General features: G+C 45.6%; 1 protein-coding gene across 1 annotated transcript in view; it reads right to left on the reverse strand.

The window, feature by feature from the left end:
* Positions 1 to 26,215, reverse strand: part of AATF (apoptosis antagonizing transcription factor) — a gene marked incomplete at its 5' end in the record, with an annotated part of 32,902 nt that overhangs the window by 285 nt on the left and 6,402 nt on the right. Inside the window, 6 exons of the mRNA XM_009083498.1 lie at positions 2,899 to 2,979; positions 4,292 to 4,359; positions 13,810 to 13,893; positions 14,639 to 14,803; positions 15,776 to 15,980; positions 16,325 to 16,439. Coding sequence (XP_009081746.1) covers positions 2,899 to 2,979; positions 4,292 to 4,359; positions 13,810 to 13,893; positions 14,639 to 14,803; positions 15,776 to 15,980; positions 16,325 to 16,439 — 718 coding nt within the window. The remainder of the gene's footprint in view (positions 1 to 2,898; positions 2,980 to 4,291; positions 4,360 to 13,809; positions 13,894 to 14,638; positions 14,804 to 15,775; positions 15,981 to 16,324; positions 16,440 to 26,215) is intronic.

Below are 26,215 nucleotides of genomic sequence, written 5' to 3' on the forward strand. Positions count from 1 at the left end.
GAAAACAGGCAAATCCTTTTTTTATCACAGCGAGGAAGAGGACAGACAGAATCCATTCATTGTGTGTGAGGCCCTAATCACAGCCCCAGACAGACACCCTGAGAAGTCTGAGACACACACACTCCTTTGCAGCCTTCCATTCCACTGGCATCTTAATCACCTGCTGGAATTTGTGCCCACAGAGCCCACTGCAGGCAGCAGGAGCAGCAGAGCATCAGACCTTCTCCACCATCTCCATCTGCCACCACTTTTTCCTTGCTCTTGGTATGTAGGGCCCTAAAGGATCTCAAAATCCCAGTCTGGAGCCATATCCATAGTTGGAAAATCTTACCCTGAATAACTTACAAATGGAGCATGGAAAAACAGGCAAAGGAGACAGGAAAAGGTCTGTGTAAAGATGAGCTGGGGCATAGCTAAGGTGATACAGTGCTGCAACCACTAGAGTATTTCTGCATGGTGTTCTGCACCTCCAGGTACAGGATCCACCCCAGGTACAGGATCCACCCCAGGCACAGGATCCACCTCCAGGTACAGCATCCCCTTCCCACCTCCCACACTGGGCAGGAACCTGCACTGCATTTCATGACTTCTATTCCACAGTATAAAATTTAACAGAGCACTGAAAACCTCCAAATGAAATGGTGGTTTTAAACCCTGGTGTGTAAGAGCAGGGGATCCTAAACCAAGGGGTTTGATGCACACTGCCTACCCCAGCCTGAAAGATTCCATCCAAAGCTGCTGCTATTTTTAGAGCTTGACAAATAGCAGGCAAAAGGATTCACTAGCATTTGCCCAGAACCACCTTTCCACTCTGTCACCTCTGCACTCCCTTTTGTTTGCTTATGCAGGAACATTCTCTCGAGGGGATTCTTGGCTCACAAGCCCATTTCAGAAAGGCTCTCCAGGCACAGCACACACTCAGCCTCACCCAAGGGCTTCTCTGCACAATCAAGTCTTTGTCACTGCTAATGGAAGGCACTGCCCTGGCCTGATGCTGGAATGATGGAGTCAGGGAACACACAGCTGAGCAGAGCTAGTGCTGCAACAAACAACAGGTCAACAGCCTGGGCAGGGAAATAGTTCCCTGACAAGGCACTAACATGGACTCACACAGATCAAGGTTGATACAGAGTCTGGTAAGGGGATGTGGCAATTCAGGCAAACCCTCTGATATGAGTTGTTTGTCCAGATTAGGACTTTCAAAATCCCAGTCTAGCAGATATAAAATATTTCATTCACTCACAGAATGTTGCAGCAGCACAGGACCAGAAATGACTGACGTGTGTGCACTTAACTCCTCTGTATCCCCCTCAAAAAAGGGCATGTCCTAGTGAGGGGTAGCACAGTTCTAGGCCCAGGTTTCTTAGGCTCAACTGGAGAGTTTTTTGGATGAGTTTACTTCCTCTCTTAGTGCCCAAATTTTCCTGTCTATGAAGGGACAGGGACTCAGGCCAAGTGGAAGACTCGAATTCAAGATCCTCAGGCCCTACAATAAACCCACACATTGCAGCCAAACGTGCTGTAATATTGAAGCTTTGCTAAAAAGGAAGCATCAAGGAGACAGATGAAACTTAGTATGGAATACTGTGCTCTCCAGGATCTCAAAGTCCCTCATGAAAGCAAATCTGAGCACTGCTGCCCCAATTTCAGAGCAGGAGAAAGAAGAACAGAGGGTGAGGGATCAGCCTGGGGTGACACTGAGTCTCTCAGTGGAAGAACCAACTATTTAAAGACACCCATTTGGCCTGCTCTGAAAAGCTGCTGGAGCTTAACTCCATGTTAATCTTAACCACTATGTCTTTTTTTCTTGTATTGATATTTTCCCTGCAGAGTCAGTGCAACTTTTATTTAAAGAAGCAACAAAAAAAAAAGGCACCTAAGGTGTAAGAGGCAATTGGCTGGGCGAGGTGGCTGCTCTCCCAGGAATGCTGAAGGCACAGATTGCACACAGTGAGAGACTTCCCATTATTCCTGGAGGTTTATGAGTCTGCCTCAGTTGTGTGATGTTGTCAGTAGTTTTGACTGAATCATGAATATATCCAATTATGTGTGATGCTGACAGAAAAGAATATTGATAGTCAATAATTATAGGCTTTTCAGGCCAACAAAGTAGCTCTTCCCTCTTTCAATAAATTATCTTATGACATCTATCTTAAAAATTGCTATGCCAGGCCTGACCCAGCCTGACTCCACTGACTTTCCATCAGATGCCATCTAAACTCAGGATTTATAGTTTACTCACAAAAGGATGGTTAATGTTGCAGATTTCACAGGAAGCACAGCAGCTTTCCTGCCACAGACACCTCCTCCACTACAAATCATGCAGTCATGCTAAACTCAGGGAGACTAATAGATCTGCTCTGCAAAGGGGGGAAGAACCCTCTGCTCTCCAGATTGTTTCCCCTTCCACGTGGAAGATTCTTCCACTGCCAGCACAAGCATGTTCAACCTGAATTAGTGATCCAAGGGTCAGGATGTGAAGCTCTGAAGCTAAAAAAAGCTGTGCTGGGACTTAGCAATAGAGATCAGACACCAAATTCCAGCTGACAGGCAGTGGGAATAGAGATCTATCCAAGGCACTTCTGCACATCTTCCCTTGCAGCTGCTGTCCATGTTTGAGTCAGTGAAATATATATTGCACAGGAGGTGTTTATTGGCTTTCACTGGAAATTACAGTCCCAAATTGCTCAGGGACAGCTGAACACCTCTCTTTGGTCTTTTCTGAGGCAAATAAACACTTGCCAAGACTGACTGGGGCAATGTTCAACCAGAATTCCTCCCCAGAGCAAGAAATCTTGCCCTAGAAGTCAGGAATCAGCCCAGCAAGGCACCCCAGCCAAGCCAGACTTTAGCTGGCAGACTCAGAGCTTGTGTATGATGGCAGCAGCTGTCACCCACCTGATTCTCCTGCCTTTACTGGCCTTTCTGTCCACTTTCTTCTTGATCTTGCTGCGTAACTTCTGGATGGCCAACCACTGCCTGAGGAAAGCAAAACAAGAGTCACACAGCTTTTACAGCCACTGAACACTCCCAGTAACACTGTCTGGTCCCTGATTGCATTAAAGGTTTCACTTCTCCAACAGAACTTCATCAAATCAAAGAAGTTTCCAGCAGGGAAAAACTTCTCCTAGTTATAAATAATTTTTTTTTAACAAAAACAAGAGTCATCTCACCTGATTTATACAATGAAAACTTGACATCAGGGAAAAAATCTAGCAAAATCCAATTACTGCAATCTTAATATAATCTTAATTACTGCAATCTATTTTATTGTAAAGTCAGATAAATGTACAATGTAATCACCACTTAACTGTAATTTTGTCTATATCATGCTAAATTATAGTGAATAGCTTTCCATAATATTCCAGACATACACAAAATACATTTGACACATTGCACTAAAATTTGGGGGATATTTTACACAGAGGAAAGTTGTTTCATCATCACAAAACTTCCTGATGTGTTTCTTTTTCCTCCTCCCCTCAGCATTGTGTCAGTGCTGAGCTCTACTCCAGCAATTCTAGGTTTCCTCTGCTTTTCCACTTGCCCAAATCAGAGCCTGTGGCTATTGATGTGTACATTGCTCACTAAGTGATATTTGGGAGACTCTTCATTTTCTAACTCTGGAATTAAACAGAGAATCATAGAACCAACCAGGTTGGAAAAGACCTCCAAGATCATCAAGTCCAACCCTACTGTGGTTACTAGACCATGGCACCAAGTGCCACATCCAGTCTCAGCTTGAAAACCTCCAGGGATGGTGAATCCACCACCTCCCTGGGCAGCACATTCCAATGTCTGACTACCTCTCTCTGTAAAAAATCTCTTCCTAAAAGATTTTTCTCTCCTAAGAGATCATTCTCTCTGTAAGAAAAGACCAAATTGGAGCAGTGTGCAGGCACTTTGCTAGTTCCCCCTCACTGGCTCAGTCCAGACACCACTCCCTGGATTCCCTTTGGAACCACCGAGAGACAGAAATACCTGGAACAAACCTTAACAACAGGGAAGTATCTCCAGGGGATCACACACAAACCAGGGCACAGCTGCAAAGTTAGACTGTGTGATCCATGACTAAGGAACGTGCTGCAGAGGATGAGTTTCCTGACTAATGTCACACTGTTGTGATAACTCCTTGTGCAATTTCTTACCCTCAGATAGATGCTTTTTCCAGAGCCATTCAAAATTTTGCCCTCTACAATGAACTGGACTGGAGGACCACAAGTGTTTTTGCACATCTGGCCTGGAATGCTGTGCTGGGATGCAGCCAGTGATGCTCCAACCTCCTGCTTACCTGCCCATTGCCACCTGGTCATTGGGGTCCAGTGAGGTGGTCTTCCGCTCTATCAGCTCTCGCAGGAGCTGGAAGAGAGACACAAATCCCATTTAAAGAAAGCACAGCAAGGACATGTTCATGCAAACAGGCTCACAGGTTTCTCAGAAGGTCTAAGAAGATATGCCAAGTTCCCAAGAAAACCTGAATGCATCATTTTTGAAACTCTCTAGAAAACCCCAAGCCAAAACTGAGGCTTTTTAGCATTTCCTCTGCACGGATTTTCCAAGAGAAAAAACCAATGGCTATGCTAAGAGTTTAAGTAACTGTACATCATCCCTCTCTTCCAAAGAGATCCCCTGTGACTGGGGCATAACACTGAAGGCCACTACTAAGAGTTTCTGTATGTCATTTCAGGTGGATCTAGGAGTAGTTTAGTCTTTCCTTCAACGCATCAGTTTTTAGGTGACATGTAGCATCACTTCATTCATCTGAAGAGAAACCCAAAGGCCACAGCTCAGCAGCACCATGGTCCAAGCACAAGAAGCCTCACATGGACAAAGCAAACTAATGATCCTAAGTCTAAGCAATGGCAAAGGAATCCCTGGGGACACTGCAAAGCTTCCTTCGGACTGTCAGATAGGCCAAGGTTGGGAAATTGCTGGTCCTAGGAGCTGAACAATCCCACAGTGGGCAAATAGGTGCCAAGGTTGGGGGGATGTGAGCAGCTGAGCCTCCCATTGTGTGACAGTGGCTGGTACTGTCCCTTGGGCTTTGGAAGCATAAAAAAGGGCTGGATGTTCCCAGGTTTTGTGTACACAGCTCCCAAGGGCAAGAGATGCAACCCAGGCAGACCTGCAGGAAGATCTCAGCCCCACAGGTCTCACCCCACACCTCCAGCGGTGGGAACAGAAACACTTCCTCAAGCAGAAGTCAAGCACTGCTGGGCAGTAACACTCACTCCAAGGAACAGCACAGCAAAATCACTTTTATAGCTCGAGCAGAAATGCTCAAACAGGCTTTTCTATTTCTTTTCATGTCCTGAGGCTTGGGGTTTGTCCTTTTTGCTTCCTGCAGCCAAAGAATATTGTGAACAGGCTTTTTGGATACTTGACTGGTGCTCTATATTTATCACCACTCACTGTAAATTGTACGTGCTGTGCCTTGGGTATCAGCCAACATGTTACCACGAAGGAGAGAAATAAACCCTCCAAAACTGAGGGGCACAGGCTGCTTTGTGGATGCTGACATTTCACTAAGTTAAGTTACTGCCTCAGCTCAGAAAGCACCTGAAACAGACCCACCTGGAAACCAGAGTCCAGGAAGTTCCACAGAGGGAAGAATGGATGTTTTTCCTCCACCCTATAGTTTCCTCCTTCAAAGCATACATCATATTACAGGAAAAAAACCAGATTCAAGTATAATTAAAAATCTGCCACTACTATTTTTTTCCTATTCGCTTATTTTTGGAGATTATTACTGCAGCAATTACATTTGAAAATTCCAGGAGAGAGGCCACTGGTTTATTATCACTAGCTTCAGCAAGCTACTTCTCTGCCCTGTTTATCTGATTGATTCCCAACATCTTTCTGGCACACAATCTATCAGTTTATCTCTCCCACTTCATCACAGTCACTTCTGGCAGCTAAATACAAGATCCAAATCCAGTGTTACACAGACATACGACACAGTAAACCTATGTAACACTGCCACTCTGTAAACAGCTGCCCTTAAGGCTAAGCAGAAATGGGATCTTGGTTTCTAGTCAATATTCTGTCAAAAGCAAGGTGGGAGGGAGGGTTGGAACAGCAGCAAGAAGTGTGGCAGAGAGGTTTTAGTGGTTTCTTCTTGTTCCAGCAATAAGGTGTGTTTACTGTCTCCTCTCATCTTGTTCCTTGGCATGAGGCACAGAGAAAAGTGCTGAGTAGCAATGGAAGAGGTAAAGGCACATGAAGACAGTGATGCACAGACATCCTATGCTCCAGAGAAATGAGCAGCAGGACATTTCCAACAGGACTTGCTCTTCCTGGTGGCCCAGAAATCCACAGACTTGGTAGACCAAGGACTGCCACCAAGATCTTACAAATGGTTAGAACAACAGCTCCACACTGACAGAGAGCAGGGTTAGATTGGATATAGGGAAGAAATTCTTCCCTGTGAGGTGCTGAGATTCAGGCACAGGTTGCCCAGAGAAGTTGTGGCTGCTCCACCCCTGGAAGTGTCCAAGATCAGGTTGGATGGGGCTTGGAGCAATGTGGTCTAGTGGAAGGTGTCCCTGCCCATGGCAGGGGGTGGAATGAGATGATCTTTAAAGCCCCTTCCCACCCAAGCCACTCCATGATTCCAAAATGCATTTATGGAGCAGGTTCCTAACACTGTACTGGTTTGTTGATCTTGTTCTTCCAGCACAGTGTCAACTGCAGGACTGGGGACACTGCTGGGGAGAGCAGCAGGAGACACAGATGAGAGAGAATTAAAAAAAAAAAAAAGGAGCAAGAGGGAAATTAGGAAATAGAAATAAAAGCCATGAAGCATCTTGTTACATCCCACCAGTGTACGTCTTCCAGCTGAAGTTATAAATCATGCTAACAATGGTTACTAAAATAAAAGTGGATGTAGCCAGAGGCTACCACTGAAAAAGTCAGCCCAAGCCTGTATGACTGCCTTTGGTCTTTAAGGATTTGATTAGTTTTTCCACTTTCTAGCTCAGAGTCTTGCATGCAGCCTGTGCTCCAGAGCCAGGCAGGGCTCGGGATACACAGCCAATGATAAACTCATTTCCTGAAGAAAGCAACACTGTTTTCCCAGCACAAGACTTAAAACACTTCCCAAGCTGTAATATTTCATTAGGCTTGGCCATTCTGGTTAAAATTTATTAGTCAAAACAGAAAACTCTCATCAGACCCCATATATTCCATTAGGAGTGATATATGGTGTCTCCCAACGTCTAATTATTAACTAGGAAGTGTGAGTAAATCACTATCAGAGCTAAGCCCTGATGTGTGAAAGCAGAGCCAGAGTTAGGCAATTTCACCATCAAAAGGCTTTGATTTGAAACAGATCCTTCTTTGCTTTCCCTCCTTCACCTCTTCACATCTTCCCTGGACTTCAAAACCCTCAGCTCAGTCTCCCACGGCAGCAAACACAACCGCGACGAAGCACAGCCAAGTTCAGCAGCTCAAGTCCTGACTCTGAGCTGCTCCTACCTACAGCTGGAACCAGGAGGACAAACTGTGGCAAGCAACAGGAAGCAGCAGGAGTTGCTAATGCCAGTTTTATTTCCTTTGGAAGGAAGCAGTGATGTTTGCCAGGAGTGCTCCTGTATGGATTTCCTTCCGAACTCAACGTCTGGCTAAGAAAACCACCACAAACACATTTCCTAGGCAAACCAGGGACTGCCAAGCACACGAGGAAAGAAGAGCATATGGAGGTGGTGTGGTTTGCCCAGGCCCATCAGCTGTGTTCCCAGGAGGTACATGGGGGCTGACTCTGCCTCCTGAGCACACAACAGCTTCACAATCCACAGCCACTCGCAAGGAGCAAGAACTTGTCCAAGGCAAGAGCTTCCAGAGCTGTTAGTATTCCCCTGCCTTAGCTGACACCAAGGCCACTGTAAAAATCCACCCTGGAGTCAATGAAGTGCTTTGTAAAGAACTCACCTGACAGGGGTTCCTCTCACACCAGGCAGAAATGCACACAAAGTGCTTTGCACCAAATTAGAGGGATTTAGAAACGCCATCAGGGTGTTGTTCAAGGGTAATAGAGATTCATTTCTCATTTTAGAGGTCAATTTTCATTGTAGAGGTTAGGCCTCATTTTCATGCACTATCTATCAGTGTTTCTAATACCACAGTCACTGACCTTTCTGATTTGCAGACCCCTAAGAATTTCCAGTTGAGACAAAGAGCTAAGGATAGCTGAAATCAGCCTCGTGACAAAAGGCTCAGTTGTCTGAGACCTTACAGAGCAAACCAAAGTTAAAAAAAAAAAAGCCAATCTATAGTATATCATGGAACCAGTTGAGTTTACAAAGCTTAGATATAAAATTGGAACAAAAGGAGCAATTTTTCTCTGCTGTTATTAAAACCTTCAGAAAAGCCAGGCAGGCCATGGGTCACTTCTACCACAGAGCATCAAAGCACCTGCTCTGCCTTGCAGGTGGCACTGCTGCCTTTGAATTCCCCCAGTCAGGTGTGCCAGGAGGTGAGCAGTTTAAAAGCAAGATTTTAACAAAATCACTGTAAGAAACACAAAAGAGAGAAGCTAAGGACAACCTGACAAGTCCATGTAAGAAGTGAAGCTACAGCCCCCAAGGCTTTTCCTCTCTTCCATGGAAATGAAAGTTGTCAAAGCTGCACTGCATCGACGTGATTTCAATACTTTGTGATTTAACTTTCTTTGGGTTTTGTCTTTGAAGAGACCTGGTGAGTCACACCAATTTTTCCTGCTTTGTCACACTTACACATCACACAACAGCATAAATTGTGATGAAGTTGCTCCTAGCCCAGGACTCAGCAAACACTTTACACTGAGTTCTGCCTGGAGGGACAAACAAGCTGTTCCTTTTCCCCTCTCAAGTTCCACACAGCAGAATGTAACACCACTTGGATTTCTAGCAACACCAGAGAAAATTTAACATTGCAGCTCAAATGCTATCTTTAAATCCTCCAAAAAACTTTAAAACACTGAAATCTTATTTATTCTGCAATCTCTTTATTCAAATCTAACCAGCAAGAGGGAATAACTGGACAGTCTCTTTTAAAAACATGTTCTATTCAAATTCAGGTTGGCCTATGACAGAGAGACTTGTGTATTTTCTAGTAACCCATTAAGGGACGTTCCAAATCAAGCTTTAAAACGTGTTATTAACCATCTTCTCAGCCATTTGAAAGATACATGCCTGTGATAAGGGTATTGTATTGCCATTAACCTGTGGGATGGCTTGAGACATCTCTAATTCACAAAAAAACTCTAAATGCATCTCATTAAAGCCACAAGATCAGCTGTCCATATTAATCACTCACTGGTTTAATTAAGGTAAACCAGCTTGTCACAAAACCAGGCTGCTCTCTATCCTTCACCAGCATCGACTTTGAATAGTTCACTGCATTAGGAATTACTTGTTTATGGCATTATCAAATTCCTGGGAGAGAAAACCACACTGTGAGTTCAGGAAACTGCTTTGGGCCAAATCCTGCTTGGGACACCAGGAGAAATGTACCCCATCAGGTGGAGCTTTCTGAAGAGTCACAGAGTGGGATGGAAAAGAGCCCCAGGGTATGATTTAAAGAGTCACAAAGTATGATTTAGGCACAAGTATGACTCAGAAGAAAACCAAACTGAGCTAGATGTATCTTCACAAGACTCAGACATTCAGGTTTGTTTTGTGTCACTCGGATGAGAGCTGAGGGAACCTCCTAGTGGAAGGTGTCCCTGATCATGGCAAGGGGTTGGAACTAGATGAGCTTTAAAGTCTCTTCCAACCCAAATCATTCTGTGTTTCTGACCATTAAGATATAAAAAGGGAATTAGTGGGATTTGTTGCTCTCTTGTACAAACCATCACTGTCCCACTGAGTGGGCAAGAGCCACATGCAGTGCCACTGCACAGGGACAACAATAAAGCAAACTAACAGTCCTACAAGTAACCAACCTTTTCTACAACTCCTTCCCTCAGTAATCAGGGTAGAGATAAGGAAGGGAATAAGCTTCTTCCTCACTATCCAAGCACATTCAGCCTGGGGGTAAATCCCAGGCAGTACCAGCTATTTCAGCCTCAGGCAGTGTGGAGGGATGACATTCCTCTGCAGTGCCTCTTTAGAGTCCTCACAGGTTGGCTGGATGTTCCCCATCCACCTTGGCCCCTCTCAGCTGCTGTGGTGCCCACAGACAGGACTGGTGACTGTGTGTGTGATAAAACACAGTGACATACAACACAGCCACAACCAGGGGAGGAGGGAGCAGGAGAGCAGAGAAAAAAGGGATTATGTATATTCCCAATTCTCCTTAGGCATACCTGCTGCCATCAATGATGAACATTTGTTCTGGGAAGAGCTGCTACCAGTGGAACACTTAGCATATGAACACTAACCTAATTCCTGTTGGAAATAAACCAATTTCCACTCTCTCCTTTACCAGAGGAGTATTTCAACCTAATAATAAAATCTCCACTGTAGCATGTCAGACCAGCAGCTCCCTGGAAGCAGGCTGGAATTTTAAGTCTTAATGCTGCAATATCAGCTGTAATGAATTCTACGTAAATATGACTTCTAAAAATAAAAAGCCTTTTTCTTCCCTTAAAACCATGTTTGAAGGAGAATTTAAAAGAGAAGGAATTGGGCTGGAGCCTCTCACTGCTGTCAGGAATGAGGATCCTGCTAAAACAGTTTAACTATTCCCACCCAGTGCAACCCAAAGAGAAACATTTCACTTGCATTATTCAGCTTTCCATCCCCATCAAACATGGGTATCACAACAAAAATTCTAACTGCTGATAACAAAATAAGTGAAGAACAGGAGGAAAAGTGGGATGAACAGGCAGAAGAGAGTTAAATCCTGCATCCTAGTGAAACTCCACCAGACCCACCTGCTGAATTCTACTGAATACCAAGACCTGGATAAGAAAATTGTTTTTCCATAAGAAGATGACTCATTAAAGAGTTTTGTATTATAATCTATAATACACAGTATAGCTACTTATCATGAGACCATTAACTTGTGCACATTCATCAGACCTCATCCATTTTTCCTTGCCTAATTTCCCACTGACACTCCAAGGAAGTTTGGTTTCCAATGCTGTTCTTTCACTGAATGTTTCCCTTTTAAGCAGTGATCAAAATACTAATTCTCAAATGCTACTTAGACCAGTGAAAGGGATTCCCCCAAAAAAAGGTCTGGATGTAAATGTAAGCAGCAGGTATTGACATGCACTCTGCAATCAGGATTACACACAGGGGGCAGAGGCTGTGAGCACCCTCAGTCCTGACAACCAGCCACGCTGCTGCTGCTCACTCCTGAAGAACCAGTTCCTTCTCTACATTTTATTTATACACACACACACACAAAAGCACTGCACAGTTCTGACCCACATGAAAGCAAACCCATTCAGGGCCTTGTCAGCTCTATTGTCCTGCACTCTCCCCTCTCTGAATGCAATGCTCAACTCCAGCTTACCGCCCTGCCAAATAAAGGAAAGCACTTTATGAATCCAATTTAATTGGGAGGTGACAGCAAACATACAGCCATTTTCTTCAGCCTTATCACTGCATTGGCTTCAGCTCCAATCCCTGCCAAATCCCACTCAACACAAGCCATTAAGCAGGTCAAGGGAACAGGTGCCGCGCGGCGCTGGGCTCGGATCCCCACAACCACCTGCACACAACCAGCAGCAATCTGCACAGATCAGCTCTCCCAAGGAGCATATTGGGCATGGGAGGAGAGGAGAAGGGTGGAAGAGAGGGAGGGAGGGATGTGGGGAAAAAAAAAGCCAGGCAAGAAAGGAAAATGAATGTGTGGCTGCCTGGCGGCTCAGCAGATGTCGGCGTGTGATGTACGAGGTTGGGATACGCTGTCTGCTGCCAAAGAGTGGGAAGTGATTAAAGCCTGCACCAGGCTAAGCACCATATTTAGAGGCTATGGGGTTTCCAAAGTTGCACCCAGCCCTGGCTGTGCTGCCAGATGCTGTTGGCTGCTCCTGCTCCTGCGCGGTTGGGCCGGGGAGGAATGCAATCTGGAACGCTCCCGGAGCTGCTGTACATTAAACCTGTGTCACCCATCCTTCACCTCTGCCCAGTGCTGAAACAACTCCAATTTGCTGCCACTTCCCTCTTGGGAAATGGCCAAGATACAGTTGTGCCTGGCAGAGCCATTTGTTTTACTCAGGTGATTCTCTTCCCTCAATGACCTCTATTAGTTTAAGTTTTAATTTAGATTAACCCCAGCACCCCAATTAACCAGGGAGGGGAAAAGCTAAGCTGGGACTAGTCATATTTCTGAAATCAGGATTTATCCAAGTTGAAGTTATTAGAGGGAAAGATGGGGCCATCCATCTACTGCTAGTTTTCTTTGAAATTTAACATTTCATGGCCAATAAGCACCTTCCCTGCACAGGTCCATGCACTGTCCATCTCAGCTAGTTGTCCTTGACTACTCCATGATTCTGTTACACTAACCTCATTTGTTCTGTGCTCCTAGGGTCTACTTGGCCCCCAAATTCCAGGTGGACCCTCAAATTCCACCTCAGTATTATCTCACAGGTTTGACCTGTTCAATCCCTGCTGCGTTTCAGAGCCTGCACAGATGAGCCTGATGTCCTCAGCTGCCCAAGAGATGATGCTCAATGCACAGCACACAAGCAAAGCTGCTCTTACAATAATACTCAGCCTGGAGAGAGGCTGCCTTGGAATGCAATCCTGGCTCTGAGGCAGGCTGCCACATGAGGAGATCCCTCACAAACAGAAAATATTCAAATTGTCCTCATTCCACACCAGGTGAAATCTACTGTTCTTGGGACATCTCCAGCAGCAGTGTTGGAAGTGTGTTGAAAACCTTCTTGGAGTGGAAAATAAGGCAGCATTAAAGTTCTCTGTGTTCCTTATTGGCAGAACACAGACAAGAATTTTCAATTTAATACATCTTTTATTCACTTTTAGTCCTGTTCTGTACGTGAAACACCAAATTTTGAAAGCATTCAAATGCTTCTGGTTCAATCAGCTACCAGAGCACAGTCACATGGCACTGCCCTAACAATTTACCAGCCACTCTGATAACTAGACAGACCAAAACCTTCTGCCTTTCTACGGATAGAATGGTATTTGTTTAGTCCTGAAGTTCAAGCTCTCTGTGGATGATCAAAGCAGACCAAGGTTTTTATGCACTGGGTGACTTACAGTGACATACACCTCAACCTGTGACAATTCCAGCTTTGCACAAAGTTGGCACTGCCTCTATTGAATAAAACACAAACACAAGGTTGCCCTGAGCTGCAGGCTCCATGCACTGGGTGCAGATTCCTTGTTTCTAAGAATTTTGCAGATAAAGAGAACACCTGGCCTGAATCCAAGCTGGAATGACTCCAAGAGAAGTGCCAGAGAAGCCCTGCAGCTTTCCCATTCAGCAGGTAGATGAGATGATTTAGGTTGAGATGAGAGTAACTTCAGTGCTATTGAGGATCTCCGAGAATGGTTTTTTATGACAGGACTCTGCCTCCAGAGAAGAGTCACCTTCAGAGAATTCTGGTTTTTTTTCCTCTTGTGTAGCAATGTTCACCAGAGAGAACAGGCACAGCTTTATCCTGACACACTCAGTGCCAGCAATGGCAGCAAGTGTTACATCCACAGTGCAAGTTTAAACTCACACAGCTCTGTAACAAAACTTGAGAGAAAAATCCCCTGAGGGATGTACAGAGATTTTGGATGTTAAAACAGGGAACTGAGTTTCACAGGTAAGAGAAATACAGAGCACAGACACAACTGCATTATCTCTGTAAGCATTCAAAACCAACTGAAGCCATAATTCCAACACACATTTACCATCACCTACCTGGTGATAGAAGTCATCATCATCAAATATCTCCTCATCTATGTCCTTCAGGTGCCTGTTGGAATCTGACTGAGGGAGAACTTCCTGGAAGCACAAAGGAAATACTGAAAGCTCATGTGTGCATATTTCTGTCCCCTACTTCAATGAAAGCATGTGCAGCAGCTTGTAAACACACTTGATGCTATGAAGGAATGGAGAAAAACTCCCAACATAACCAGATTTTAAGGACTAGGAATGCATTTAAAGGCAAGGCAGAAACTCCGCCAATGCCAAAATAGATTTATGATACCTTTAGTGGGAAACAAATAGGACTGTGCAAAGTCTTTCTGGCAAAATACTACAGATATTTTTAGTGTAATGGCAAAAATACATCTTACAATTGCAGTAATTCTACCTGATCTCACCGAGTTGAGTATTTATTCATTCTTAAATACTAAATTAATAACAGACTTACTGCTCACATTTTCTGCAGGTTATATGCAGTAGGATTTTGGAAGTGGGTTAAAGACTTTAAACTACAGAGTGAAAAACAAGTTTTGTAGCCACTACCTCAATAAGTAGATGGAGCACAGAAGGGACACAGTCCCAGCCCAAACCTTGTTCTCCCCTGTCAGGAACTGGCAGAGATGCTAATGCAAACACCATAAAACTGGAATTGAAATGCCTACATCTTCTTCTTACCCATTCCACTGCAGGAATCAACACTGAGCTATCCCCTTCATAAATCTCTCACAAACAAGACCATTACCTGCTAAAGGCTCAGGCTAATTGTTTCGCAGAGCTTTTCAGTGCTGCTACAGGATGAGTTAAGAGAAACAAAAGCCCTTACCGAGTTCTCAGGCACAGACTCAGGGGGAGGCTGAGGCTCCTGTTCCTGCTTGCCCAGCACTGTGTACACGGAGCGTTTGGTCTGGGTGCGCCGGAGCAATCGCTCTTTGTCCATCAGGATATGATCAATCTGAGTCAAGATTGAGCGCTCAAAGGCACCGAAACCCTGCAACAACATTAACCAGTGTCAGATAATGCAGAAAGCTTTTCCTCAAGGCAGCAGTGTTCCTCTATCTTTCCATGTCAGTGGATAAGCAGACAGCATTCCAAGAGGAGGGGGTTTGGGGTTTCGGTGCAGGGATTTCTGCTAGGGGTTTGTGTTTGTTTCTCCCTTCCCAACCTGAGGCAACTTGACGCCTGGCTTAATAAAATGCCTCTGCTGTTCTGGTTCAGATTAACTTCTCAATGATTAATACTAACTCGGAGATGTGAGGAGCCCCTGGATCTCTGGGTGAAATGATTACCCATTGTATTAAAGCCTACACTCCATGGAGGAGAGCCACACAAGCCCCTGGTTCTGTCAGAAACCACAAATAGCTTATGGATAGCAACAGTGGCATTTTCGTGGAGCTTACTTGCTGCTGGAGACTGGCTATGATGAGATGTCTGGTTGGGAGAAAACTAATACTATCCAAGTGTTTTTCCCAGTACTTTTGCCCCTAAAAATGTTTGTCCTGCCCATCTGTTCAAAATAAAAGAGCAGCTTATGCCTTTGAAATCTGAAGGTTGAAACTCCTTTAAGGTTGGGGAAAAGTGTATCCCTGAGTATTTAATTCCTGATGCTGTAGCTTTTTGCTCCACTGGGAACATCTGTGATATGAAACTTCCAAATCAACTTAGAACCACAGAATGGTTTGGGTTGGAAGGGATCTTAAAGCTCATCTCATCCCACCTCCTGCCATGGGCAGGGACACCTTCCACTAGACCAGTGGCTCCAAAGTCCCCAGCCTGGCCTGGAACACTCCCAGGGATGGAGCAGCCACAGCTTCTCTGGACAACCTGTGCCAGTGCCTCAGCACCTTCACAGGGAAGAATTACTTCCATATAACTAACCTAAATTTCCCCTCTTTCAGGTTGAACTTATTCCCCAAACCTCTGCTGAACAAAAGCATGTCAGCACACCCAAACCAAGCCTTGCCTTTCCCATTTTGCCAGTTGCCAGTTTGGTCTTCTCATGCCACTTCTGCAGGATGCTGTTCCTATAGGTCCTGCAATCCGCGTAGCGCTTGGCTATGAACTCAGGGTAGTCCTCAAACTTCAGCTTCCGTTTGGGGAGGATCCTCCTCTTCTCCTGTGCCTTATCCCCTTGCTCCTCATCGCTGCTGCTTGGGATTTCATCATCACTAGAACAAAACCACACAGGATAAACACCCTGTGCTTCTCTAAGGCAACGTGAGAGTTCTTAATGGCCCCAGCACTACCAGCCATGCTTGTTCCACACCAGGGTGGCACTGCTAGAAGATCCTCCTCCCTTATCAGAAAGATTACAAAACAGATTCCCCATAAGGCAGAAGGAATTCAAATGGCCATTTGTCCTGAGTATCTGTCACCCAGACACAGCAGCAAGTGAGGGAGCAGCAGAGTGAGGGTGGTCAGGAAGGCTGTGCATTGCCCTGTGTGCTGGAAACCAAAGGATTCAGACAGATTCAGAAAGATTCAGTAAGATCTTATCTTTTTTTGTATTTACCTCTCAGGTTTTGCTTGCTTTCCATCAACCAGGTGCCTCGTGCCTGGGTACTGATAAAGTATCTCATCCTGAAGTTCCACCAGTACGTTCAGCAAGGTTTCCAGGGCTTTACAACCTGCAGAGCAAGAGACATATGTGACAATTTCTTGCTTCTGGTGAACACTTGGCTTTGCAGTGCTTAGTTTCTCATCTTGAATCAGAACTTCTGCCACAGCTACTGCATGTCCCATTAACTGTTAGTCTCTAATCAGTTAAGAGATGTGGGTTTTATCTTCCAGCTGATTTACAGCTGTTAATGTCAAACACCACCACGCTGGGGAAGAACACTTCTTCCCTAAGAAGGGAGGAAAGGAGGCAGAACTGCCTTCTAAACATCTGCCTGGCTGCACATGGGGAGTGAACTGATCTAACGTTTCATCCACAAACATTCTGACTGCAGAGCCTGAAGGATTAATGTCCTAAAGAGGCAACACATGTGACAACAACCAATTTTGCTGACTCACTCATTTCTCCCCTGTGTTGAGCTCTGCAGCAGAGGCCTAACTCCACTTGAATAGGAAGCAACACAAGGGAAAATGTATATAGGTACAGGCCCTCTAAAGCTGATCTCTGACTTCCCTTCTTGGACATAATGTGTGTGTTGTAAGAAGGAAAAGCAAACCCCAAACTCCTGCAGGGCTGTGACTCCTGCTGGCTCCTGTGCTGCTGGGCTCACCACGCAGGAGGGATGAGCAATTGGACTGTAAGGAAAACGAAGTGCAGCAAGATCTGAGCTATGAGGGAAACTTAAACCATGACCTGGCAAGTTTAATGAGAAGATTCTGATCAGAAAAGCAGAACTGCAGGCCCAGAGATCCTTGGAAAGGGAAGAAAAGGTTGGCACGGAGAGGTGCACAAAATGATCAATCCATGGTGTGAAGGTGAGTTTTACAGGGAGGAGCATATGTGTACCAGAGCATTCAGACACAAATCCTGATGCTGTGCATCCAAAGGCTTTCATAGCTGACAGTTTTCCTGTATCCATGCAGATGCCAAGAAAACCATGTCTGTTCCAATGACTGTGTGTTCTCCAAGGACACACAGTTGCAGCTGACTGTGGGACAGGTTAACTGCACACTGTTGCAGCATCTGTTCCTCCAAAATAGCTCTGTTATGGCAACAACAAGCCTCCCTGCAGAACTCTCCCATAGAAAACAAGTGTTTGCCTAGGCCTACACAAACTCTCCCTCTGTACATCAATCACAGGGGCAGCTCTCCCAGGTAAAACACTTGGCACACTTCTACCCATTAACATAGACTGGCTGACAGAGCACATGGATCTGTGTGGGATCTTCCCCTGGTACCTCCTCTGCCATGAAGTCTGTGGAGTTGCTTTGCCCAACTCTCAAACCTCTTTTTCCTTTGTAGTTGGCATAAAAGAACAGGGAACTTTTCACCACTTGATTTTTTTCTTCTCTCTTTTTTTTTTTTTTAACAGGAGACACAGAGATCATGAGTAGAGTGAACAGCAAATCTTCCTCGGGCAGACAGAGACAGCACAAGCAGAAATCAGCCCAGACACTCAGAGGTCTCAATCTCCCGCGTGTTACCTCTGTGATATTGCTCAGTTGTCACCATCTTCAGATAAATTACGGCCTGACCTCAGTAACAGGAATGTCAAGGAGAAGATGCTTTAAGATTTCTGTTGCAGATCAGCTGTTGGACTCATCCTCCCCAGCCCAGGGTTCATTATAGATACGTCCTGACAACTCCTCTATATAAACCTATTAACGGATTAGGTTTGCTGCACTTGTAAATCAGACGTGTGTTAGCATCAAAACAATTCCACCAGACAAACAGACAAAAGCCCTTAAAAATGCATTTGTTGGATGTGTCTGCAGCTAAAGCAAAGCAAAAGCAAAGTGCCCCCACCCCAGCCTGAGTACACAGCTTACACCAGCAAAATCCTTCCCTCTGCCTGCAGCACAGCTAAATGTCCCCAGAGCTTCTGAAACTGTTTATTTTCTCCCTGCTGCCTCTCCTCCAGCAGCAGTGCTAATGCACCCCAGGCAGCTTTGATCCTGGCAATTACAACTGGAGTAGCACTCCAGCTCTTCTGGGGTATAGCAGGGCCACGGCAAGCAGGCAAGGAAATAAAGACAGGCTCAAGCTCCCCCAGGCTATGAGATATGGACCCCAGCAGAAGTGGGGATGGGGAGCAATTTTGTTTGGAGTGAAGGGGATGGAGAGGGCAGGGAAGACAATGACCGTGTGTCTAACCAGGTGGGAGGGCTAATTATTCCAGGCAGTGGCTTCATCACGAGCCTCTTACAGCTGGGCAATTTCCATGTTTTCAGTTCTTGTGTACTTAATAGCATTATTGGATGGCATTCTCATTGTTCCTGTTGGCTGCTTAAGTGTGCTGTAAACTCAACTTCAGGAGCCAAGTGTCATCCTCCCCTGCTCTCTTCCCATCCAGCCCTGCCCTATCTATTTCATGTTTAATTCCAGAAGGGACTGGTTTTTTCCCAGTGTCCTCTTCATCTTCTCTTCCCTCTAATGCCCTTGTGTGCCCTTACACTGCTGCTTTGGGGAAGAGCCTGAACCCATTTGTGAATGAAGGCAGCATAAACCAGAACTGCTCCATGGATGCCAACTGTGTCACACTGAAAGGCAGCAGGACCCTGACCCCCCAGCACATTTTCTGTAGTGCTGCTCCTTGTCTGAAACACACAATTAAACAGAAAACAGTCACAACCACGGAGCTTTCAAACACTCCAGTACATTAAGGCAACCAACTTGCAGCTTTCACTTGTGATAACCATCAGGTTTGTCCCTCCTGCTCCTTTCACAGCACAAAGCTAGTGATACCTCTCAGGGACAGGCAATGCCAGCCCTGACCATAGAGCAGGGATCTCCCACTGCCATGACCTGCAGGTCCTGGGCAGTCCCTGGACCATGAGCAGGTCCTGGGCAGCCTCTGATGGTTTTGTTTCTAAAACTTTCAGGGCCAAGAAGGGACTGACAAATCAGTCAAAGATCAAACGATGCTGTTAACTCTATGACTACCCTCCCACTCTCATTCAAAGCAGGATGCCAACAGCTAACCCCCAGCTGTCCCTTCCCAGGGCAGTGACTGCACACACAGGACTGCAAAAGCAGCTGGAAATTGTGGGATGTAAAACTCCAAGAACACAGCAAACATGGTTTGAGTAAAACTTCCAGCTCAAACGGGACTCAGAGTATCTGTGGTGAGACACCCACTTGTGTGAGTCACTTTTGAGAGACCACAGGAGCCCCTTCATTTTGTGTACAGGAGTGAAAAAGTTGTTCCAGATCCAGGAGGTAACATATCAATCCACCAGGAAAGCTGGGAGCCAGCACCAGTAAATCAAAGTGTGCCTTTCTGTTAATACTCCCTCATACGTTCTCATTTTATCCATCCCTTCACCCAGGCAGGAAGTAGCCCTGGAGTATTTAGCTCCATTCAGGGATAGCACTGCCATGTATCAAAGTGTCAGCAGACCCACCAGAGATGAAATCTGTCCTGCTGCTCTCAAACCACAGAAATCAATTTTGTCAATGCCAGTGCTTATGGACAAACTGGATGTGCTGCTGACACTCCCCTGGAGTGGGGTGGCTCCTGCTGCAGAGGACTGACCCCCCCCAGGGATCACCCTCCAGCCCTCTCCACACACAGAGCTGATACTGAAGCTCATGGGAGGACCCACAGGCAGGATGGCTTCTGTGCCCATCCACTGCTCCAAGCCCAGCATTCCCACACAGCAAAAGATCTGCACTCTTTGCCATGACCTCTAAAAATGGGGGTTCATCTTCCCAAGCAGCTGTGGAGAGCAGCAGCTGGTGTGGAGCAGCAGGGAGCGGCTGCATGTACAGACACTTGGAGCTGATAGAAAAAAAGCTGGAACCTCAGAGCCAGGCTTTCCAAGGAATTCACAAAGCCAAGCCCTGGCATTCCCAAAACTGCTCCTCCAGCCACTTCTTCCCAGCGTGACCCTGGTGCATCCATCCAGCAGATTCTATGTACAACAGATTCACAGAGCCCTTGGCATTCCCAAAATTGGGTACACTCTTCCCTGTATGACCCTGGTGCATCCATCCAGCAGATTTGGAGTATAATGGATTCACAGATCTAACTCTTGGAATTCCCAAAACTGCTGCACCAGGCACACTCTTCCCTGTCTGCCCCTGGCACATCCACCTAGCACATTCAGAGTGTGACAGGTCAGGGAGGAAAACTTGAACTTGCAGCAAACTCCCAGGATTTTCACTCCATGGAGCACCTTGCAGGGTGTGTGTTCCCCACAACTGTGCACACACCATATCCAAACACACACACAACAACCTTCCTGGGATGTGCCACCAGGAACCATCACCCGCACAGCCCTCGGCTCCACTTCAGAGCCCACACCAAGGCTGGAAATGAACTATTTTTTCTCCCCCAATTAAATCAAGAGGATGTGGCAGCACAGGAATATCACTGGTATGCAAGCTTTTCATCTTCCCTGTACCTCCACAGGCTGTGGGAGTGTTCACACGGAAATGCTGGTGCTGCAATCATAGAATTCAGGGGTTGGAATGGATCTTACAGATCATGCAGCCCCAACCCCCTGCCCTGGGCAGGGACAGCTCCTCACCAGATCAGGTTGTACAAGGCTCATCCAGCCTGGACTGAACACCATCAAAGTCAGAGCAGCCACCACATCCCTGGGCAACCTGTGCCAGTGTCTCACCACTCTTAGAGTAAAAAACTCTTTTCTCACACCTAACCTAGACTTTCCCTTCCTCAGTTTGAACCCAATGGAATGATGGGATTGTCCCAGTCTGCAAAAGCAGATGTAGAACAGAAGTTGAGCTGCCAAATACTGGGAACATCCCCTCTTGGAGAATCCCTGTGTCCCCACAGAGTGTCCCCATGTTACAGCCACACGGAGCAGGCACAGGCACACGGGTCACATTATGCAAATCCAAAGCAGGAGAGGAATCCAACCCCTTTTATTTTAATAGCTGCACATCATGCAAAGTACCTCGATCAGGTAGAGGTGTTTATCCCAGCGTTCAGCTGAAGAGGGGGAATTTTCCCCCTCCTTTCAAAGGGCTGTGGGACAGGAGTTAAACTCCAGGTCAAAACATCCCTGGCTGTGCTGGCCTGGGAACAATGCTCCTCATTCAAATCCCCCAACCAGCCACTTGCACTAGTCATCCCCAGCAATTAATCCCCCACGAAACACGTTTGATTAAATCTTTTCAAGCAAATCCTTTGCTTTGCTTTTGTTAGTTCACTTCTTGTCAACATCTATTAAAATATGCCTTTAATTCTCCCACAATCTTAAAAAACACCGATTCCACTGTCTTCAACTTTAATCAACTGTATGGCCAGCATTTTTCATTTCATAATAATGTGCTGTTTGGAATTCAAGAGGCAGGCTCCACATCAATCATTCGGCAAGAATTTTTCCACTGCAATAAATATGCAAATGAGCAAAGCCAGTCAGTCGTATTTCAGGCCCGACTTGCTAGTGTTTTAAAAAAGACACAAATTTATTAATTGCCGTTGGCCAGCGGAATCCTATTACTTTGGGCATTGATTACAAAGCCGTGTGAGTGATTATTGTGCAACTCGCAGGCTATCCAGGCATGAGGAAAAATTATTAAAGCAAGGCAGAGATTATCAACTCGGAATAACAATAAGCCTTAACATTTTAGGCCTCTAACTTCTTCAACAAAGAATTACGCCCCAGCTCCAGTGTATCATAATTCTGAAGTCTGTCAGTATTACTTTTGGAGCTTGCTCTGTATTCCCAACAGCAGAACCACGTTTCCAGCCAGGAAAAGGAGGGGGAATTCCTCCAGGTATCACATCTTGAACATGGGGCAGAGACAACAGCTTTGCTGGAAGTCCCAGTGTGTGATGAACTGCAGGAGGAGGATGTGGGGCAGGCAGGAGTCTCACCACCTTCAGCTCTGCATCCCTCTATGTCCTGGAGCCCCAAATCTTGGAAGGACCCTCAGAATCTCCAGCTCTCCATGCCTGTATGTCCTGAGGATCTCCAAATCTTGGTAGGACTCTCACCATCTCCAGCTCTGCATCCCTGCATGTCCTGGAGCCCCAAATCCTGGTAGGACTCTCACCATCTGCAGCTCTGCACCTCTGTATGACCTGGAGCTCCAAATCTTGGCACAGAAATAAAAGGCTACTGATAAAGCCAAGAGAGAAGCTACAAGAGCCAGCCCAGAGCAAATGATAGGCTAGAGGTGACACTTTAGAGGTGATGTGGTTACATAGACTTCCCCTCAATCTTAGCACAAAGCACTTGTAAATCTGTCCAAATTTAGGAAATGATGGGAGTAACATTCCCTCCACACCTCCCAAAACACTGAGTTTGTGGAATTTTACCAAAAGGCAGGAGGGAAAAGGTTGACTTTGCTGCTGATTGCAAAGATCTGCTCCACATCCAAAGCCCAATTTGCTGGTTCCATTGGAATGCAAATGATGCAAAAGCCTTTGCAGAGGGGAAAATTGTATTCCTCTGGCACAAAGGAGCCAGTGCTGCCTCCCCCTTTCTCAGCAGCACTTGGGCTGACTCCCAAAGAGTTACAGAACAGGCTCAATTTAGCCCTTTCACTGATATTACTGCGTCTGACAGGAAGGACAACGGGATCAGACACAGATGAGTTTGCTAAAAGTAAAGAAAATAACTAGCTGCAACACCAGACTAAAGGCTGAGGATTCAGGGGGTTTATTGGAGGGCACTGGGGGAGGGGGAAAGCTGAGAAGGGAGAGAAAGAGAAACACTTCCATGAAGTTCATGCTCTACTGACTTGCCTCAACCATCATCGTTTGATATCAGCCCAAACCAGGGAGCGGCTGGGGCTGGTGAAAATGAGATTTATGGAAACTGATGTTTTACATTACTGTAAATGCAAAGAAGCTGACAGCACACATTCCTGCCTCTGCCAGGCAGGAATTCCCAAGTAGACAAGAAGGAGAAAGGGAGAGGAGATGTGAAATTTCCTAGTTATCTGGATATTAAGGCCAGAAGGGAACATTAGCCCATCTAGACTGACCTCCCCATGTAATACCAGGCCATTAATTATATTTATCATGACAAGCACCGAGTTTCCATCTCAAGGTAACCAGTTGTCAATTAATCCGAGTTAGATGACATTTGCACAAGCTTGTCTGGACACTTTGAAAGCCTTTGTTCCCCTGCACTTTGTTTGTGCAGTACACAGGCTAACAGGCACAAACAGTTAGCTAAATTCAGTTTAATTAGCTATTCACTACCTTGGGAAACTCAAGTGTATGCAAACCTGTCTAACAATTGTGGTGTGATCCCAGGGTCTGGAGCTCAGGTGCATCAGGTCACTAACCAGGGATTGTTCCACCAGTTCCTGCTCTAGAATAAACCTCAAACACCACCAGTGTCCAACACACACAGCTATGGAAATCACCTATGAAACAGGAGCATTTCACCACATCTGTAGATTACAGCAGACAACAACTGTGTTCAGAAGGACTAAATACCTCAAGGCAAAAGCCTTGGCACTCAGTGAGGAAAGGCAAGAGGTTTTATTCTGAAAACAGGTCCAAAACTGCATGTTAAATTAGTATCTTGCATTTCTCCACTGCCTCCCACACAGAATTTCTGAACCATTCACAGACAGTAATGACAAGCCACAAAATACTTTCCTGGTACCTCTCACAGCCCAAATCCTGCCCATACACAAAACATCACAGCCCTCATGACCCAACTAAACATTGACACACCAACAACAAGCTCCAAAACCAAGTCCTGTGCCTTGTGTAAAGCCTCTCAGTTCATGTCTCTTCCCTCTCACTCACTGGCACATACAGAGTGGCCACCCCTGAGCCTGGAAGCTGATCATCACACTCACCCCAGTCCTCACTAAAAGCTCTCCACAGCACAGCTTCACGGCAGCAAAATTTAGCAGAAAAGGGTCTGATTCATTCATTTATTTTAGCTGAGAGAGGAGTCTTCATTAATGTCAACAGGCTTTGGCTCAGGCCCAAAAAGAGCTGAATAGATTGTTCATTAGATCAGAGAGGAGAGGTGAAGTCTGGGGACACCTGCATCCACAGCCACTGAAATCACACTCAGCCCTGCATGAATTGACAAGCACGATGGGTTTTGTATTCATAAAGTGTCCAAGCTAATACAATTCAATTAAAATGAACTACCAGTTTTAAGTGGGCTAGATCTGATCACAATAATTTACACTCAGGCTTGAAACCCAGTTCTGCTGTCACACATTTGTGCAGGCTCCCAGTAAAATCTTCAAAGCAAGAATGTATTTAAGTCCATGATCTTGCCTAGCACCAATTAATCCTGTAACTGCTCTATGCCTCTGGAAACTGTGTAATCTGCCTGTGCCTCAGTTCCTCCCCCTCCCCTATGACACTCACCCTGCTCTGTGCTAATGCATTAACATCTCCAGATGGAGGTATGGATAGAGTTTAGTTTTAAAAGCCATGCAGAAACAGAGATGATAACAAAATTACAAGAGAATTATTGGCACCTGATTCCTGCAGGTTTCCCTGCAAAATTCCAAGCCTGTGTCAATAAAGCTCATTCCCTCAGACAGCTTTTCTCTAACCAGGTGTGCCAAGTGACAGCCAAGTGCAGGGGAGGAAAGAGGCAGAGGGTGAACCTGGCAGATGGAGACAGAGAAGGGAACACCTTGCCAGGCACATCCTCTCTCAGAAGTGAAACAGGTGCCTAAAACAGACTTGATTTTAGTCAAAGTTAATCAATGCTTAATCAGTTTCTTCGACATGACTTTCCTGGATGTTGTACAGAACGTAAATACAATTGTTTTGAAGATGAGGAATGAGATTAATAGAACCCTACAAAAATCCTCTATTAAAAAGACACTGAGAACATGCAAACACACACGAAATAGAATCTTTCCCTCTCTCTTTTCCTACTTTGCCTCCGCCTTGAGCATCTCCAAAGCATAACAGAACCGACTCAGAGGAAAATGAAGCTGTTCAGTGTGCAGCACTCAGACAGGAAGGTTTAATATGCAAGAATGTAAAACCAGGGAATGCCTGGCATCCTTGGAGGTCTCCTGCTGGCAATGAATGTAAGTGGGATCCTTAATCACAGCCCTAAGAGGCCCGTCCACAAATGTGCTGCTCAGTCACAAGCCACAGGTATTTGTCATGGGAGCAGTTACCAACCTGCTGTACCCAGAGCCCAACTCAGGGAATTGTTCTAAGGGTCCAGGGAGCTCCAGGTGGAAGCACAGTCCATCCCCAGCACATTTGCTGCAAAGGCTCCTATTTCCCCCCATGAAATAGTTATTTCTGGGTCAGCCAAACTTTTAGAAACCAAAATTCAACAACTCCTTCATTTCCCAAACACTCAGCCATGTGCAGTCCCAAGCAAATCCTGCAAAGTTTTCCAAGTGCTCCTTTTAGCTCTGGTTTTCAAAAAAAAAAAATCATGAAATAAATAGAACTGAGACATGTAACACCTTAAGGGAATAACTAATCATAGACTCACAAAATCCCAGAAGGGTTTGGGTTGGAAAATGACCTTAAAGCTCATCTACTTCCACTGCCACAGGCAGGGACACTAGTCTTGCTCCAAGCCCTGTCCAACCTGCCCTTGAACACTTCCAGTAATCCAGCAACTGAACAAATTGGCTCCAGTGAATTCTGAACAGAGTTCCTGCAGACTTTGCATGGAGTTCACATTCCTTTCCCTTGTTGCATCTTTCCACATCTTTCTTTGATGCTTTCTTCACCACATCCCATTTAAAGCACTGAAAGGTGCACAAGCTCTAACATCCTGCAGTGCAGACTCAGGATGGAAAAGACAGGACTGGGAATCACTTGGAGGAAAGATGCCCAAATTTCAGCAG

Source organism: Acanthisitta chloris, unplaced genomic scaffold, assembly GCF_000695815.1.
Source record: "Acanthisitta chloris isolate BGI_N310 unplaced genomic scaffold, ASM69581v1 scaffold11671, whole genome shotgun sequence".
Classification (NCBI taxonomy): domain Eukaryota; kingdom Metazoa; phylum Chordata; class Aves; order Passeriformes; family Acanthisittidae; genus Acanthisitta; species Acanthisitta chloris.